The sequence below is a fragment of the Hipposideros armiger genome, unplaced genomic scaffold (assembly GCF_001890085.2).
Source record: "Hipposideros armiger isolate ML-2016 unplaced genomic scaffold, ASM189008v1 scaffold_539, whole genome shotgun sequence".
In the NCBI taxonomy this organism is placed as follows: domain Eukaryota; kingdom Metazoa; phylum Chordata; class Mammalia; order Chiroptera; family Hipposideridae; genus Hipposideros; species Hipposideros armiger.
The window spans coordinates 371,649-391,553 of record NW_017731889.1 but is presented as its reverse complement, the minus strand read 5'-3'; the positions used below and the strand labels follow the sequence as shown (position 1 = coordinate 391,553).

The 19,905-nt window shown below is 42.3% G+C and overlaps 1 protein-coding gene and 1 long non-coding RNA gene across 24 annotated transcripts in view; one reads left to right on the top strand and one right to left on the bottom strand.

The window, feature by feature from the left end:
- The window catches only part of AOPEP (aminopeptidase O (putative)), a 433,403-nt gene that overhangs the window by 349,903 nt on the left and 63,595 nt on the right, over positions 1-19,905 (bottom strand). For all 23 annotated transcript variants that reach the window (XR_002126899.1, XR_002126900.1, XR_002126898.1 and 20 more), the window contains exon 4: positions 6,476-6,632. Coding sequence is in view for 12 of the 23 variants with exons in the window: in XM_019668789.1 (XP_019524334.1) it covers positions 6,476-6,632 (157 nt within the window). In the remaining 11 variants the exon portion in view is untranslated. The remainder of the gene's footprint in view (positions 1-6,475; positions 6,633-19,905) is intronic.
- Positions 1,446-3,223, top strand: LOC109396728 (uncharacterized). The gene is made up of 3 exons (XR_002126907.1): positions 1,446-1,766; positions 2,221-2,333; positions 2,435-3,223. It is a non-coding gene; the product is annotated as an uncharacterized LOC109396728 (long non-coding RNA).

The following is a 19,905-nucleotide window of genomic DNA, read 5'->3' as shown; positions in this document are numbered from 1 at the left end:
ATTTATTGAATTAATCACCACAATACTGTTTCCTAATGTACTTACATAGGTATATAACGTGCTATAGTAATTTAAACTTGCACTCTCTGCTGGAAAGCTTTCAGAACACGCTAAATAATGGAGAAATTAGAGGTGAAGAGGCATCTTCGGGATAAAGCTGGGGCATAGGTTTAAATTCTATCTATCAAAGCACAATTTTGCAAAGAGGCATTCCATTGGCCTATCTAGAAACACACCATGGAGCAAGACTATTTTTTTGCAGCCAGGAACCCTAAAAGTTAGAGAATAGTTTGATGTAAGCCAAAGATATACCATAAAAGCCAATTCGTTTAAGAGAAAAAAAATGAGTTAAATTCTCTCTAGATATGAAAGGCACTAGCAAAGGTAATAAAGGCTTTTCCCAGTTGGGTGAATTAACACCATTTTTCATAATCAAAGCCTCAGAGAAAAATGCAGGACTTTAAGGCAATCAAGCTATGGGTAGGTGATAGCATTAAGGCTTCAAATAAAAATGGGAATGGCATCAGGGAGGCCACCATGGGTTCCGGGTTCCCACATGGGGATCCAGAAAGTTCAACTGGCTAACTGGGTCCTGCGGCAAGCGACTCAGTCCTGGTGCCCCTTTGCCTCACCTCTGCCATGGTCTCACAGAAGAGGCTGCCGGGGCAGGGGAGGCACTGCTGGAAAGGGGTGTGTGGAAGCTCACTAGGGTGATGGAATGTTCTCTATCTGTGTCAGCGTGTTTGCAATCGTCAAAAATTCATCAAGTTGAACACTTAAGACCTGTGCATTGTGTTGTATTAAAAACAAACAAACAAAAAACTTAAAATGGTTTCTAAGGTTTCCACTGGCACTGTGATTCTATGACAACTCACCACAGGAGCCCCTCTTCATACAGCAGCCACGTTCCGGAAGTAGTGAGGGAACACTGTACTTTTATAAAGTCATGAGTAGTCTTCCACAGACGAATATTGACTCAAAGATCCTCTAGCTTCCCTTCAGACTAACCTTCAGTTACAAATCGTTGTATACATATGTGCCTGTTCCAATATGCTCTCAATATCAGCAACAAATCAAGCGTTTGTAAATAGCTGTTCCTTGTGCCAGACTTGTAATTAGAGTATGCATTTTAATAGTAAAGATTAATAATAGTACTTGATTGTTGATTATTAATAATCTGTAATACTAATAAGAATAATAACACTAATAACTCCTGCCACAAATACTACTTACATTTATTAAACTATGTGCCAAGCACTGTTCTGAACACTTTATATACACTTTCCCACTTACTCCACACAACACTCCTAAGGAATCAGAACTATTCATCATGTCGTGAGTCACCATCAGCTCCTCCCTCCTGACGCTCCTTCTCCAGGTACTTCATTGTGCTTCTGACGTAAACGTGGCTCCTGGAGTTTTCTCAAAGCTGAGCTCACCTCCTCTCTGGTTCTTCACTTTCCTGTTCCTCCTTGTCAATACTGCCCATTGATATTGCCAAGGATAAGGAGAAGGCAGCCTATATATTAGGCTGGTAAATGACGGGAAGCAGAGCACGGACTGGTTCCCTTACACAATGCTGGGCTAAAATGACTTTTTAAGCGGTCTCTCCAAGGAGTAAGAGTGGCTGTGTTTTACTTGGAATCACAGGATTGGAAACTGCTTCAAGAGGCTCTCCTTCAGCCATCCTCTTGTTTCGAGGCAGGGCTGTGCTGAAACCATCTGACACAGATGTTTCCCTGTCATGGGTTTAAAGGAAGTCACTGGTAAGTCTCCCTTGGGAATGCACATTCTCGTTTCACACCCCCTCCCTTGGTCCAACCTGGCAAGTCAGTAAATATTGGGTTGTCGGAAAAGTCACAATGTATTTTTTCTATGTTTTCTGTTGCAAAAATGCGTTGTGACTTTTCCGACAACACAATATATCCTACATTCTTGTCAGTGAAGGCACCCCACAGGGTGCTGCTGTACACACACATGTGAATAAACCTCTGACCGCACCTTTCAGGAGTTTACAGTGTTGTTGGGAGAAAAAATTGTAAATTCTGGTAAGTTCAGTGACACGTAAGATGTTTACACAATTTACTAATATATTGTAGCCAGCAGAGTAGATGCCTGCTAAAAATCACAATTGTTCACCAGCCCCCTATGTGTGGCTGACGACGACGTCAATATATACGATGACTTAGTAGTGTCTGAAAGCTGGATGTGTTTTCTTAGGGTATTCAGTCTACTACAAAGCAAAACGAGATATGTGTGATAAGAGGCCCTGGGGCAGCAAGGGCTGCAGAAATCCAACCAGGCCGGGCAGATATGCAAAGGCTCCTTTCACCGTGAGTATTTTTCTGTGAACACTTTATATACACTTTCCCGCTTACTAGAAACTGGCATTTCTGCCCTCTAAGATTTATACCCACCATTCTTTCTTTTCTAGACTTTCAAAGAGAGAGAAACAGGACCTCATCCTCCAGGGTCCACAAGGGAACTTTTCACCAACTTGACATCTCTCAAGATGACCTCCCCACCCCCACCACCCCTGCCAGGTCTGCCCTTCGGTAGGACTAACAACCTCAGTGCCTCTTCCGCGCTTTTCCATGCTTCGCGGTGCCTATTTCCATGCTTTTATTAATTTTTGCTGAGCTCCTCTGGACTTTATCCAAGTGTCCTACTTAAACTGTGTGGCCCCAAAGTACAGACAATGCCTTAACAAAGGCCGCGAGAGGTTAAACAGAATACCAAGATTCTCTTGTGGCCAAAGAAGGTTATGCGCAGCCAAATGAAATGAATAAACTTTCAACAGTTTATCTAAGTGCCTTACGACTAGTGTATTTACTAAAATGCTTGTGCCCAGAGTGGGCCGGACAGTGTGTGGAGCTGGAGCTGGAAGGGGGACTGCTCTCCCTATAACTTGGCCCATATGAACAGTGATCAAAAGTTCAGTGGCCAACGCTTTGGCCAAATTTCTGGGACCCAGATGAACACTTTAGGCAAATGAAAGCCTGTATAGGCAGCCCCTGTAAAAGTTACATTTACGTGAACTGAACTAGTGGTTTTAGGAAGGTTTGAAGTACAAAGTGGGGTGGGGGAAGGCAAGGGGACCAGATGTGAACATAACCGAAAACACCACTTCAGTTGGCACTTCAGAGCACCTTTGTTGGCAAACTTAGAGTGGAGCCAGAGATTTAATGGATAAAAACACAAAGCCACCCTCTGATGACTAAAGACAGCGCACATGAAGCACGCAGCCAGAGAAGGATTAAGCAAATGTAAGCTATTATTTTATCAGCAGTACATTTCTGATGGACAAGCACAGTGATAAATGAAGGGAAAACTTAGTCATAGCATGTCAGACATGGAAGGGAGTGTGGGGGGACGCCATTCCCCAAGCCTCATGTTTCCATACAAAGACTAGCTTCCCTGCAGTGGCGCCCTTGACCTCTCTCTCCAGCTGACCACACTGGCTGGGCAACTCTGGGCCTTGTCTTTTTGAATCTGCTTGCCCACAGAGGGGGTACTTTTTGGCCGTTAAGCAGGCTGTGTGCATCTATGTTGTGGAGGCTGGCAGAGGCCCAGCTGGGTGGGTAACTGGGTGGGGAAGTTTATCTCACTTGGAAATGGAGTATTACAAAGCTCATTAACCCTGTACACCTGAGCACTCCCCCAGACCAGCTTCTGTCAATAATAAAACCTTTATTTTGTTCTCCTGTTTCTCAATTGGTTCTCAACTCAGGAAGACAACAGAGGGGTCATATTTATCCTTTCTCCCCTAAACTCCAACAGGGATTTGAACTAGACCTTCCCAGAATCCCCACTTCATTTGGCCATGTACTCTTCCCTTTGCAATTTTGGAAGCAAGAAAAGTGAGAAGTCATTTCAGTTGCTTCTGGACAGCAGAGACAGCACATAGGAAATGGGTGCTGCCCACGTCCCCACCCCATCTCTGGGAATATGGCTAGAAGGACAAAATGACCAAATTTCCTTCTTTGCTTTCCCCCAGCCTTCCTAAGGTGCTCATTTTTTAACTGCATGCCTCCTCTAACAGACAATCGACCTTGAGGCTGTAGGTGAAGAGCAGGTGCTTTTTCACCACGAAGAATTGGAGAATCCTAAGCAAACTCTTTATTCTACAGCAAAGGGAAGTGTGGCTTTGTCCAAAGAGACATACCCAACCAATAAGGATGGCATCTTCGGGCTCAAAGGCAGTGCTCTCAACTTCTGTTTTCTGTTCCAACACGACACAATCCAATTAATAACAGTGACTCAATCACGGCGCCAACTCTCCAGGTGGGAAGGTGGCTGACTCCAGGTAAGGTGTGGATGTTATGCACAGTTTTTAAAGGTGCCCAGGTAAGCTTCTGAATCACCTGTCCAGAGAGCTGAGCCCAGACGTGAATCCAAGTGTTATATCTCAGTAGGGATAGAAACATGAACACGCTCTACCCTGAAGTTTCAGTATCTTTATTTTATCTATAAAATGGAAATAATAAAGCCTACTTATCTTACAGGCTTATCCTCAAGACTACCAAGATGACATTCAGATCAGGACTTTCCCTGACTTCAAACATCCAACGGCTTCTGTATCAATTCAGGATAGGCTAGGACACGCTGCAGTAACAAACATTCCTAGTATTTCAATGGCTTAACACAAAAAAGTTTATTTCTCCCTCATACCAAGCCTACTATGGATCCAAGTGACTCCCCAGGGCACCTGTCCTCCCTACTGAGAAATCCGGCCTACCCGGAACTGCAAAATGAGGCGTACCGTGTGAGCTCAGTGGCAGGGGAAGAGAGCCCCTGAGGGTCTCAGAAGCAATTAAATGTCCCTACATGAAAGTGACATGTCATGTCTATCCACAATTCTCTTCTCAAGAGCGCATAAGTAAAATCCAATAAGCAATCTAAGAACCCTAGACAGCTCAGGGAAGATAGTCCAAAACAGGCAAGTTACTGAGCAGGAAGTGAACATTACCTCCCTTCTTTCAAAAAGCAAAATGCAGGCAATAAGACATGCCTGTCATGGGCAGGGCTCAACAGCTTTATCTCCTAACCATGCCAACCACTCCAGTCACTGCAGAAAGAGTGAAGGCAACATGGTGAAGCAAAACCAACACTAAGGGGCCGGCCTAGTGGCGCGTTGGTTAAGAGCTGGCTTGGGACGCCAGAGGGCCCCGGTTCGGATCCCACATATGAGGGCCAGTGACACTGCCCTCTACAGCTAAGATGCTGAACAACAGCTCAACCTGGAGCCGGGCTGCCGTGAGTTGCCGGCAATGGCGTAGGCTGCAGCCCCTGCTGCAGTGGGCTGCCATGGGCTACCATGTGTAGCCAGCAGCCAGCGTGAGCGGCCAGCAGCCGCCATGAGCAGCCGTCCAGAAGCCGGCGACTGATCTGCCTCGCCTGGGAAAAGCACAATGATGGTGCCAACTTGGGCCAGTGAAGCAATGTCCTCTACAACTAGACTGAAGAACAAAAGGACAGCAACTTGTCTGTTCCCCTTCCCCCAATTCCCCAGCGCTGTTCCCATCCCCCAATTCCCCAATAAAAATCTTTAAAAAAACAAACAAACAAAAAACAAAGAAACAAACAAACAAAAAAACCCAACACTAAGAAATCTGCGGTAAAGGCCTATCTACTCGGTTTTCCAGGATGAACTAACCCCCTGTCCCATGACTCTGGACATTCTCCAACAGAAGGTACCGACTCACTGACTGCCTGTAAATAGGAAAACTGAGCCGCGTGGAAAAGGCCCAGGAATTAAGCAGGATGGCACGCTCCGTGCCTCTTACATGCATTCCCCTGCCCCCTCTGGCTCGCAAAGCCAGAAACAGTTGAACATCTGGGAAGGCTGTAAGTGAATATCCAATGGCCTACACTAATTTTTAAAAACTTTAAACTGATTTTTTCTGACCCACTCTGAAAAAGAAGGAATTGCTACGGGAGCTAACAGAGCCCTGGCCCAGGTCTCGTGCCAGCCTCCGTGTGTCCTGCGCGTCTATGGAGGCAGACCGCACACTGAGGGAAGGCCGCTCCTACAAACGCACTGCTAACAGCAGTCCCTGGAACCGAAAAACAGCACAGTGGCCTACAAAGGAGTCATCAGACAAGCAACTTCTTTTTATTAAGTTGTGTTTCCGACCAAGTAAGCACTGAGAAGTTAAAAGGTGTAGAGAGAGGCATAGTATTGAATCTGAAGAGTCTGTTGACTAATGCAAACACACAAAAATATTTCATTCCACCTCACTTCACAGAGGATTTCATATATACTTATTTTCTTTCCTCGTTCTTTCTGCATAAACAATATGCCCACATTTCTGTCTTTCAACTCTCCTTCCCTCCCAGTAGGACCTTTCCTGCTTTGATTAATCATATTTTGGTTTAGTTTCTCAGCAGGGATGACTCATATTCCCAATGCTTGGAATAAATGCATCATTCTGCTCCCTCAAGTGTTTGTTTTTCAGCAAGTTGAAATACAAACCCGAAGTCAGCATCAGAAGGTGAGAAGCCTCTTCTTTCTGCTGCCAGGTCATTCGATGAGCAGGTCTCTGCCTTCACTTCTGTCCAGGACCCCACTGCAATGGTGAAGGTGGAGGCTGGCATCGGCATGGTGACGTAGTAATGCCAGCTTGAGCACCCTATAAACAGGAACAGAAAAGCCACAATGAGGCCAGTACATGGCTCTGGACCTTATTTTATTTTTTCTCTTTAGGCACTTGAAGAGCCTGTGTGCTAAGACGGTATGAGCCCATTCTTGGAGGTGGGTCATGTCAACTGAAGGGGCATTCATTATTCCAGGTTTCAGGGAAAGCATAAGAGGGATGGTAGGTTCAGGGCAGCCAAGGAGGTTTGGATCTCTCCCAGGGGTCAGTTGAAGCCCTTTAAGTGAGGCTATAAATAAATGGCGGTGGCTGAGGTGGTCCCTGATAGCTGCAAACAATAAGGTCACAGGCTGTGTGCTGCTGCGGAGGCAAGAACATGGCCTATTCATCCTCATCGCCTAGCACAACACTTGGCATAAAAAAAGGGTCTGCTGAATAAACGAATGAATGAAGGGATGGTCATTTCTAGTCTGCTAAACTATTTTGTCTAAACTCAGGTCCATCTAAAATGGATAGAGTAAAATGCAATGAGATGAGGGAAGGGAGATATCTGTGTTTTAGTCCCAACTCTGAAACTAATTAGCTATGGAAGTTCGGGTCTTATATCTCTCACCCTTTTTATCTACTAATATATTGGGCTGGTCCCCCATTCCTCAGTGAGCAGATGAAAAACAGGCCTGGAGAGGTTCCGTGGAGCCAAGGACTGGGATCCCAGCTAGTTTGTAACAAGGCTGGAATTCCAGCTGGGGCTCCCCACCCTAGCAGAGGGTGTGCCCACCACTTAGTCCAAACAGTGGAGAAGGCTTTTACCAAAGTCACAAATGACTGATAACTTATAACACCATACTTCCTTACTTCTAAGATGGGGAAATGATTATAATGTTTCTGAAATGTGAATGTGTCATACAAGCTAGTTTAATATATATACATACATATATATATACATATATATATATGTATGTATATATATATATATATATTTTTTTTTTTTTTTTTTGAGCATCTGCTATAAATTGATGGTGTGTCTTAAGGGGAACTGACATCACCTCACACTACAGAACACAGGTCTCTGCTCCTCATGCTCCATAACAGTAACTCAGTTCTGCACTCCTCATGATCCATTAGAGTAACACCCGTGGCCTCTCTTTCAGCCCCATACTAACTCTTTTGCAGGAGATATCCTTCTGTTTCTTGTTTTAAGTTTTAGAGGGTTACACACTCATGGAGTGGTCAGTGACCATCCAATTTGGTCAGTGAGTGGATAAGATGTCATATTCAGGGTCAAAATATTAATAGGTTCATATTGGCCAGCAGACCTAACGAGCCAATTTTCAAAGTGCTTTATCAGTAAAAATCAATAATAAAGGTTAGATTTTGGTCTCCATATGCTTGGCTTGTCTCTCAACTAATTCAGAACTCAGGGATATATAGAGGTCATTATTCATTACCCTCTGAGACTCTACCAACTTAGATCCAAAGAAATACGTTGCACAACTCCTCTGATGAAAAACAAAATTTTACATGGGAAACAAAGACTTAAACTTAAGGAAAAAAATATATGATATCAAGTTTGAATAAGTAAGATATGATATCAAGTTTGGAAGTCATTAGGAAAAAGCTTGGAGGAGGAATACAGATGGGCATAGTCGGGACAGCTGGAAACCCACCACAGAGGCAGCTGTTCTCTCAAACTTGCTTGTAAGTTCCATCCTGCGTCTGGAACCGGAATGGCTCCTCTTGAGATCACTTTTTCCACAGCTGACTAAGAAGCAGAAAGCATGCTCCTCTTTAAAGAGACAACAAAATTCAGTGATGCCAGAGCCAATCCGGTGATATGCATAGCTTCTGTTGGGCTTGAAGGAAAACCACAGCTTTAAGGAGAATCACTGCTCTGATCCCAAGCCAGTAAAAAGAGGCTAGAGGATGGTCACAAGGGTCTTGATGAAAGTGTGACATGGATCTGAAGTGTCGTGCTGCACTGCGCCCACCTCCCTCATCTTTCTACCTCCCCAAAGCTAGCTCATTCTCTGCCCACAGATGCCCCCCTGCAGTTGCTCCACAAAGAATTTCAATTTGGACTGAATGTCACAATGAGAGCTGGTGCAAGCTGGGGGGAGGGTGGCGATGGAAAAAGAGGAAAGAAGTTGTGGGTGTGGAACTAAATCTTTTGAACAGCCTTGGCTTAAAAGAAACATCTTGAATAACTGAATTCTTGTAATCAAAGGACTATGGTCTGATCATTCTTTCTCTGAAGTATATTTTGGAGTGTTTACTATGGATCTTTGAATTTTTCTTTTAAAAACGGCAGACCCTTGGGAGGTTTAGTAAATAAACAGCAATGGTAAGGCTTTCAGATAAAAATAGAAGACTGAATGCATGAGGCTACCTTTGCTTCTCCCCAAAACCGAAGTAAAGAGCTGTAAAATGATTTTCCAAAAGCCATATGCCAACAAGAACAGGGAGAATAAAATAGGAGACACTAGCTGCAAAATACTGAACGTTAGAATGCAGATGGAAGAGTGGCAAATGGCATAGCAGACCTGAATCCTAAGTTACCAGTGGGGGGAAGATCCATCTCATCATTGTATCTCCTAGAAGCTCTAAAGGGCCGGGGTTCGAGGAAGTATAAAGTAAGTAGGCCTGGCTAGACAACTATCTCAGAAGGACTCAGATCCCTGGATGGCCTCCCCTGTTCCACACACCTGGGATACCTGCCCATCTCCCACATACCCAGCAAATAACTGGAGGTCTGTTTTCTATAGAGAGTAAAAGAGAGGGTGTCTGGATAAGGGTGCGGGGGGAGGGAGCATAGTTGAAGGCAAATAAATGGAATTATGCATATCAGATGCTGAGACCACCAGCCATCTTCTGGTTCCCAGAATGCTAACAAGCAGGCTTTTTACCCTCCAGGTAGGAGAACGAAAAAAGTTGACCAGCCCAAGAGAAGACAACTAAGAATACTGACATTGGAGGTTTCCTGTGATCAGCCTATGACAAAGCTCACAGATGACAAACCCTATGCATGCATTCAGAGCTTCCAATCAGCATTTTGGTCCCCTACAGACAAATAAAGGACCTCCAGGCATTTTTAGAAAGCCCCCAATATAAAACTGAGAGACAAAAACAAATAGAAACAAGCAACTTGGAGGACAGTGACCACGTAAGAAGAAGAAAACTTCAAAAAACACTAAGCACATACATGCCCACTGAGAGTTAAGAGAATTTATTGCAGTGCCGAAACAAGAACAGTATAATATAAAAAAGGAGCATTCCAAAGTAAAGAGCATTCCAAATATGAAAGAAAAGAAAAACTCAATAAAAGAGGTGAGATGGAATATAAAGCTGAGAAAATCTCCCAAAAAGTAAAGAATAAAAATTCAAAAAGACAAAAATGTGTGGAAAAAATAGAAACCAGTTCAGAAAATCCAATATCCAAGTAATAGAAGCTCCAAAAAATGACAACAGAGAAGACAGAAGGGGGAAAAGTATCAGTTAAAAAATTTGAGAAAATTTCCCCCAATTTAAGGGGCCAGGAGTTTCCAGATTGAAAGGACACATAATACCCAGGACACTGGATACAAATGGACCCACATCAAGATACATCATTATGGAATTTAGAACCCTGGGGACAAAGTGAAGATCCTACAAGAGAGAGAGAGAAAAAATTACATATAATAAGGACATTTTCAAACAAGCAGAGTTTCAAAAAATAAATTTAAACATCATCTTCCAGGCATTCTATTCTCTGGAAGCTACTGGAATATATAAAGGATGTTCCAAAAAGAAGTGTAAACCAAGAAAGAGGAAGACAGACAAGCCACTACAAGAAAGAAGCACAGGAGTCTGATGGAGACTGGCGACCCATCAGACTGAAAGAGAATGGCAACCCCAAGAGCCAGTTGTGTGCCCAGCAGACAGGGCGGCCCGGGCCACCTGAAGCAGACTCCAGGCCCCAGGAAAGACTGCTTCAGGAAGATGAAACGGAGAGAAAACCTGATAAACCTGAGCATCTTGAAAAGTTTAAACAACTTTCAAATACTCTGGGGTTGGTAAATACATAGAAAACCAAGCAAACGGGAAAAATAAACAAGACAATTATTAACTTCATGAAAAACTACATGCTGTATGGAAATAATAATGTAATCTAAATTTTACTACAAGAGTTAGCTCTTAATAACAAACATAGATATAACAGTAACATAAACGAAGAATACTGATCTAATCAAAGTGATCTTATTAATTATATTGGGAAGGTGGAATTTGGGGAAGGGAGTATGTGTGTGATGGGGTGGGGCGTGGGAGGGGAAGAGAGCTAAATCCTTATCTGCCATAGTGGGACGACAAACCCCGAACAATCAAACATCCTATTGAGGGGGCCAGCCGAGTGGCTCAGTTGGTTGAGAGTTGGCTTACAGGCGCAGGCTCTGAGCAACAGGGCCACAGGTTCAATTCCCACATGGGCCAGTGGCGCTGCGCCGGAGCTGATCTGCTGCTGTGCTGCCAACAGGTGGCAGGATGGCTCAGCTGGTGAGAGCACGTGCTCCTAACAGTAAGACTGCCTGCTCTATGGTGGACTGCGCCCACCTGCTATTAAGACTGAACTCAGCACCTTGATCTGAGCTGCCGCCCGGATGACTCAGTGGCTAGAGCGCGCGCTCTTGACAGCAAGGCTGCCAGGTTCGACTCCGGCATGGAGTGGTGGCTACCCCCACCCACAACTGAGATTGTGGCAAAGCGCCTTGGGCTTGGAGGCCACGAGCTGCTGACGGGCAGCCGGATGGCAACTGGCGCCCTCCACAGCTAGGATTGAAGAGCAATGATTTGGCTGGTCCCCCTCCCCAATTTCCCAACACTGTTCCCCTCCCCCAATTCCCTAATTAAAAACAACAACAACAAAAAACCATCCTATTGAATGACATGGTCATAAAAATCAAACCATCAGCTAAAACAGGTGAAAGTGGTTACTTCTGAAACAAGAAATACGGTGGAGGCACTGAGGACTATTTTGGGGAGGTAGTATAGTAAACCCAATAGGTCTATCTGACTTTTTAAATATGTGTATTTTTAATATAAAAAATAAAATAAATCAATTAAGTAAAAGGTATTACTTTTTAAATTACTTAAAAAATTTACTTAAAAAAATTACTTAAAAAAATTACTTAAAAAAATTAAGTATCTTAACAGAAAAAGAACATTTTTGGTTCTGAGATATCATTAAAATGATAAACTATAACTCAGAAGGAAGAAGCAATTTAGAGATAAGGAATAGGCAAAACCCTACTAAAAAATCCTTTTAAGAATAAAACACTGGCAATAACTTTTTGGATATGACACCAAAAGCACAAGCAACAAAAGCAAAAATATACAAATGGGGCTATATCAAACTCAAAAGCTTCTGCACAACAACAGGAACCATCAACAAAATGAAAAGGCAACCTATGGGATAGGAGAAAATATTTGCAAATCATAGATCTGATTAGGGGTTAATATCCAGAAATATAAAAAACTATAGCTCAACAACAAAAAGTCAAATAACTCAATTTAAAAATGGGCAAAGGGCTTGAACACACATTTCTCCAAACATGATTTACAAATGGTGAACAAATATATGAAAAGGTGCTCAATATTAACATCAAAAAATGCAAATTAAAACCACAATGAGATATCACCTCACACCTGTTAAAATGGCTGTCATCAAAAAAGACAAGAGATAACAAGTGCTGGTGAGGCTGTGGAGAAAAAGGAACCCTGTGCACTGTTGGTGGGAATGTAAATTGGTGCAGCCATTATGGAAAACAGTGTGGAGGTTCCTCAAAAAACTAAAAAGAGTTACCATATGATCCAGCAATTCCACTCCTGGGATTTACCCAAAGGAAATTAAATCACTATCTCAAAGAGATATCTGCACACTCATGAACACTGCAGTATTGTTTTCAATGACCAAGACATGGAAACAACCTAAGTCCACTGATGAATGAATGGATTAAGAAAATGTCATACATATATAAAGAGGGTGCCAAAAAAATGTACACACATTTTAAGAAAGGGAAAAACTATATTAAAATTATAATAATATATACCAATAACAAAAGATGAATACAAGTCATACATTTTTTTGGCACCCCCGGTGTATATATACATATGACATATATGTGTGTGTATATATATGTATGTCTGTGTGTGTATATACATTATATATACACACACATGTATATATATGTATGAATATTATTCAGCTACAAAAAAAGGAAATCCTGTCATATGCGACAACATGGATAACCTTGAGGCATCATGTTAAATGAAATAAGTCAGACAGAGAAAGACAAATACTATATCATCTCACTTATATGTGGAATCTAAAAAAAACAAACTCACGGAAACAGACAGTAGATTGGTGGCTAATAGGGGCAGGGGTTTGGGAGGAGGTCAAGGGGAAATGAGTAAAAGTGTTCAAAGGGTAGAAATTTCTAGTTATAAGATAAATAAGTTCTGGGGATGTAATGTACAGCAAGGTGACTATAGTTAACAATACTTTTTTGTATATTTCAAATTTGCAAAGAGAGTAGATCTTCAAAGTTCTCACCACACACAAAAAACTCTAACTATGTGAGGTGATGGATGTGTTAGCTAACCTTATTGTGGTAACCATTTTGCAATACATACATATATCGAATCATCACCTTTAGCTTATGTCAGTTATGTCTCAGTGAAGCTGGAGGAAAAAAGAATGAAACGCTACGCACAACAGGCTTTCTCCCTACGTTGTGCATTGAATTTTTGACCTGCTTTTTTTTGCTGCCCCTCTGGTTCTTCTAACATCCATCAGGCACATGGACAAGATGAGACCTGTGGAAACAGCAGAGGCTGAAACGGCTTTCAAGAGCGAGTACTGCCAATAGAATAAGAGGTATCTGTTAGACGCCTGCACAAGGTCGTGGAGAATCCACAGAATGCCCAATGACATCATGTCCCAGCACCTTTATCAGAATGTCTGTGCCCTCACGGTGATGTGGGGCGGGCAGTGGAGGCCATAAAGGGGTGTGGCATAGAAGAGGAATGAGATTAGCAATTTTTTTAAAAAGTCAGAAACCTTATATGACCTGGCATTTGGGAACAGGGCAGCACAAGTGATAATAGAACCTGAGTCAAATCCAGCAAAAATATTTTAAAACTGTTATTACTCCCTCACAGTCTCATCTGAAGTTAAATAATGGGGGAAAATGGATTTTTTCCCTTTGGAAATATATTAAAAAACATCACCTAAACCCATATTTTAAATGCTCAAGATGATTTTCTCTTATTCAGCCCTTAAGGTTTTAAATTTTTTTAATTCCTAAAGTTCCTCTACTTAGTGGAGCTCATTGGGAATAAACTGTTTCATACTTCAAGCTTTTAAAGCAAAACAGTTGTTTGGATACCAAGTGACAGTCAAACGGGCCCATCAGTGGGCTGGGCCAATAAGAAGCAGCCAGGAACCCACTTCTCTAAGACGCTGGCTGGACTCTGCAGAAGCGCTTCCCATGTGTCCAGCCCGGCACCGCCTGCCCAACCCTGGGTGAAGGCCGGGGCACTGCGACCACCACTGAGCGTTTCCGGGGCTCTGGGGGAGGCTTGCCTAGTTCATTACGATGGGCCAAGTCCAGTATCCTCATGTGGTAGAAAAGTCTCTTCGGAGCTGTCTGTTCATGGATTACCCCACTAAGCCCAATCTTGCGGGAAGACTGCCCACTGCCACAGGGAGCTAGCTGCTCAGGGAATACAGTTTCAAACCAGACTGCAAAAAAGGCAAATAACAAGGTGGGAATGCTGCCCTGGAATGCAGAGCATACATTCCAAAGACAAAGAGAAATAATTTCTGGATTACCTATTGTTTGGGATAAGCCTACCTTGCAAAGAGACTTGATGAAAGCATATTTCTTTTGAATATGTCCACTGATTTAGTTCCAGCTATGGAATCTGACCACTGAGGCTCAACTCCCTACTCTACACTTACCAGTTTGGACACATCACTTAATCTCTCGATGCATCATCAGTTTCCTCACCTCTAACAATGGCATAATCACAGTATCCACCTCATAGGATTATGTGAGAATTAAGTCAGATTATATATGATTATATATGGAAAACTCACTAGGCATAGTAATTGGCACATAGTAAGTGTTGAAGAAATGCTAACTGCTGTCGTCTGTACAGCTGCCTCCCCCTGTAGCTCGGGCTGACTTTCTGGAGGCAGAGACGAAGAGTGTTGAAGGTATGGCTGCCACATGTGCACTGAAGCCTGTGGCCTGATGAGGCCCACATATGGGATTTAAGGTTGAATGGCATTAAAACGCAGTGCACACAAAGCGATCCATTTAAAGGAGACTGACAGCCCAAAAGGGGGCATCCTGTATGACTTCATATAGAATGGGCCATTTGGAGACTATTTAAATGGTGTTTACTTTAAATGAGCCATCCTCGATGAAACTGACAGTGAATGCCTTCATTTTCCTTTTTGATTCAATCCACTTGCCCTAGCCTCCCTCGCTACACCAGCTGAAAAACAAAAAGAACACGCTATACTTGAATTAACCCAGAGTTTTTCCTCTGCAGAGGCCAGGAGTCCATCACACCACTGGATGACTTCAGGGCCAGGCCTGGATTCATTAGCAAGATGAACGGGGAGTGGGGGGTGACAGGCAGGGGCCAGAGGAAGTGGCACTCCCTACGTGTGCAGGCTTGAGTGGCCACCAGCTCTCCTCCCTACTGCGCCTCCTCAGAAAGCTCCCAAACACCTCTAGGCCACATTCTCAAATAGGAACTTACTTGGCAAAATTCGTGGACTTCAATTGTCTCACCAGTAAGACAGATCTATCATATCAAGTATTGTTCAAATCACACCACCAGCAGCTATAAGATCCAAACAGACATTTTCACATCTGAAATTTTCCTTAAAGATGACTGTGCTTTTTGTAGGCATAGTATTTGAAATGGGTGGGTTATTTTTCAAATTGTAGGAGGCAGTCTAAAATTTAGTTTTAAGAATACTTATAACTAGAGAGTGTTAAAACAATTAGCATAATTATTTTCTCCATTTACTACTCTGAAAAAACTGTCCTATGAATAGCTTTGAAGATCCCATCTTCCAAGGGGGGGAAAGTGAAGAGGAAAAAAAGGAGTACTATGATGGAGTAGTTAGTTCATGGGGGGAGAGAAAACCTTTTATGCAAATACTGTGAAAAACTTTGCTAATTATTTAAGAAAATCATTTTTATAAAAGAAAAAAATGTATGAGAAAAGCATCAAGATACTGTAGTCATTTTTACACATCAATCATTCCACTAATAGTAAATTAAATACAAAATTGATGTAAAGTTGTTGTCCCTTTCTTAGGGGAGTCTTGGATAAACTCACTCAACATACACCAAGGACACAGCCACACCAAAAGCATTACCTTCGCAGAGTTAAGCATCTCATAGAATTTCTTGTATTTAAAGTTATTATTTTCACTAAAGATTAAAACAGGCACTCACTTAAATTCTTCCTATTAAAGGCATCCACTTTATCTTTTAAACTTTTCCTCGATAGGCTACACAAATAGCATGAAGCATTCAGAAACACCAAATTGATAGATGCTTTTATTTACATATCATATTTCTCTACTCAATTCTCCTATAGCCCCTGGAACTTTCCAGCCTCAAGTTTGTTTCTCTCTCTAGCCGCTAGTCTTAGTTTCAGAACTTCCTGCCCAAAGTATTCCATATATCAAGCTATTGCATTATTTTGGAATATCTTTGTATCACAAATTAAAGATGCTTAGCAATATGTACAGGAACACATGTATATAGGAATATATGTATTTATAAGTGCATATAGATGCTATATAATGTATATATTACATATATCTTGCATATTTATAATTCATATAATAAATACATAAAAAGGGGGGAAAGCTCCCAGTTTTGGTTGCTTTTCCTTTCTTGGCTTCCTTTTCCAGGGTTTGGGTCTTTCAGCAAACCCCAGCTCTTTTTCTTTCACTACTTTTTAGACGCCAAGCCTACGCATTGTGGTTTTATGAGCTAGTGCCACCCTCCTGAATACCCATGGCATGACTGTCTTTCCTTAGTTCTTCTCCGTTGTTGCTCAAGGGCGGGAACTGGCACCAGAACAAAGGAGGCACTAAGAACGCCCTGGGCTGGCATGCACCAGCACTGCCCAACCAGGGCCATGTGCCAGGTCATGCCACTGCTTCTCAAGTACTGATGCCACCCAGCAAGGCTTTGGGTTTCCTTCCCTGCAACATGGCACCGCCTAAGGCACAGGAGGCCCCTGAGAATGACCTTCAAGATCATTCTTGTGAACCAGGTAAAAGAGCGCCATCTACTGCACAAGCGCCTCCCTAGGTTTTGAGGTTGTCCCTCATGACTAAATGAATATCTAAAGGACTATGTCGCACCATGCTTGTCCTTCCAAGTCTCACTGCCACTATGACCTATGACACAGGCACGCTAGTTCCCCTTAAACTTAAGTACAAAATGGATCAGCGAACTGGACACCAAATCATACTCCTCCAGGTGGTCAAAGGTACACTTTAGTATTTGACTCATATGAGAAAATCCATGAACATCAAGCCTAAGACAGAAATCCTCAGTAACAAGAATTGGTACCCACATGCCTGCCTGAATCATCACTATCCAAAAGAAATCGTGACGACTTCCCCACAAGTCAAGTATGGTAAGCAAGTGCTAAGAAGGTAAGCAAGAACTAGTCAAAAGCAAATCACGAACAAAAGAATGAACTGGCAAAGATTTAGAAAGTGCAACGCATTATGTGAGCCCTCGTGAGAGATGTAACAGAGCAGAACACCAGTAGCTTTCTGAAGAGAAAAGATGAATGCATTCACTCTGTTCTCCTACCCCTTGAAACACATGTGTATGTACTACCCAGAATAAAGTTTCCTCAGTTCTAGAAACAAGGAGCTTTCTCTACTTTGCATTCTGTGGTGAAAACACTTAATCATAACCATTCCTAAATGTCTTTAATTTACCATTTCCTTATACGTAATTCCTGGTTGCATACTGTGGGAGCAGTCTAAATAGTATTGCTCATTTTGAGCCATCAAGAGGGAAGAAAAGTTGGCTTTCAAATGCACACAGGAGGGTCTGGACCTGAAATCTTGGCTTTTCCCTGGAATTTCCCACACAAAGTCAAGGGAGAGACCGTCAGAGAACTGGTCTATTGGGCAGGCCAGAGAGTAGCATTTTGCCCAGGATGAAGTAATGTCTACAGTCTCCCACTTTTGCATAGAAAAATGAAATCAGATCCTATGTGAGGGCACATATAGCTTTTAACACCTTTCACTTGTTCATATGCTTTTCTTGTACGTTTGGAAAAACCTTAAATTAATCAGTCTTGTTCATTTACTTGAGGCTTCCCATGAAAAATAGAAGTGGGATATTTTATTTTTCTGGGATGTAGGGATACACTAAATTAGACTCTGCAAAAATAAAACAAAACTAAAAAAGAAATTACCAAAAGAGAGAAAATAAGAATGTACTACATCAATTTCTTTCTTTTAAAATCCATGGAGCTTCGAGAAAAGGCCTAAACTCACCAGAAGCATAGGTAAAGGAAGGGCTCTGAATCACTTTTGTCACTTTTGTCACTATTAGCAGTGGTTTTAAATGCTTCTTCCATGAACATATTACTTCTATCTGATTACACATTTATTCAACAAGTAAGTACTAAGAACCTATTACATACAAAGCACTGTATTGGGCACTTGGTCTCCGTGCTTAGTAGTTTAGCTACATTTTGGCTGGGGATACAGACCGACAAAAACAAACAGGCTAACATTTCTGTCTGCCCAAATGACATTATGCTAAGGAAGTTAAAGAAGAAAGGAGCCAAATAAGTCAGTCTAAATCTAGGGCCTTGACTTAGCCCTCTTGAAAAAAAGAACAGTGACTTCTCAGCTAATAAAATTCTTACACTGGTCATCAGGCTGCAGTCTAAACCATTAGCTATCTTTAAAAACAGCCGGAGGAATGATTGCCCTCCCATAGCGAAGGCTCAGCGGCCTGCCTCCCGGTTTCCCTCCCCGGCCCAGGGCTGCTGTCATCTCTATAGCTGTTATCTGCCTCGTTAGGCCGCTCCCAGGTGCTTGCAGCTTTGCTTCTTTCGGGAAATCAGCTGGCGCCTGGCAAACGTGCTCATCAGGCTGACGTGGCAGGGTGATGGAAACTATGACTTGAGGGTTGGGTTTTGCCGCTCATAGTTTCAAGGACAGCTCATCGTTTTAAAGGACATTGTGCACAGGTCTTATGAGACCAATCTACCAATCTAGGAAATATGACTTAGAAAAGAAGTAGGATCACCTTGTATCCACATACCACTTTTTCTAAGGCGTGCAGAGAGAGACACTTGGAGACATTATTCCATTCAGAACTGCCATTTTGAACCTGGCAAAGGCCTCTGTTAGTACTCTTTCCGTGTTGTCCTCTGACAAATCCAGCTGTGGGCTGCAGGAGGAACCGCAGTATTAGGCACAGGGTTCCTTCTTCTTGTCAATCCTCCCTCAGTTTGAATTGGTCAAGTCTGCTCTGAGATACCATATAGGTATAAATGGTATGAACATTAGTAAATCCCAATTAGCACATATTTTATTATAACTCTGTCCTGAATTGGTATTTCTGAAAGAAAAAGAAAAGTCCATAGATATATTCCTGGAGGTATGAAAATTTTCCATGGAAATTTTAAAGTCAATTCTTGTTTTAATTTTTGGACAGACAGATATTGAAGGGGTCAGAAGTCAGACAGATATTGAAGGGGTCAGAAGTCCTTTTTCTGTAAAGTGCTAGTTAGTAAATATTTTAGGCTTTGTGGTAGTCTTTGTTTCAACAGTTCGATTATGCCATTACAGCACCAAAGTAGCCATAGAACAAGGGCGATCCATGTTCCAATAAAACTTTATTTACAAAAACAGGAAGTGGGCTGGATTTGGCCAGTGGGTTGGATTATCCAGATATAACCGAGTACTACCAAACATATGCAGAGTTCACATATGCATTAGTGTATATGATTGCACACAGACATGCAGCACTGTTTTAATTGAGAGGTAATAAGAGAAGAACATAAGAGTGATGCTTTTGATGAGTACAGGCTAAATGACATCACAGCACGCTGTGTAAGCAAATGTTTTCCAGCAAATGAAGAAAAGTGGTGGACAACGAGATCATTGCATGGCTCAGGCACGACAACCTCAAAGGAACCTTCATGGAACTGTGAGTACCACATTCATATTGTGAGTATTAATTACATTTCAGCAAAA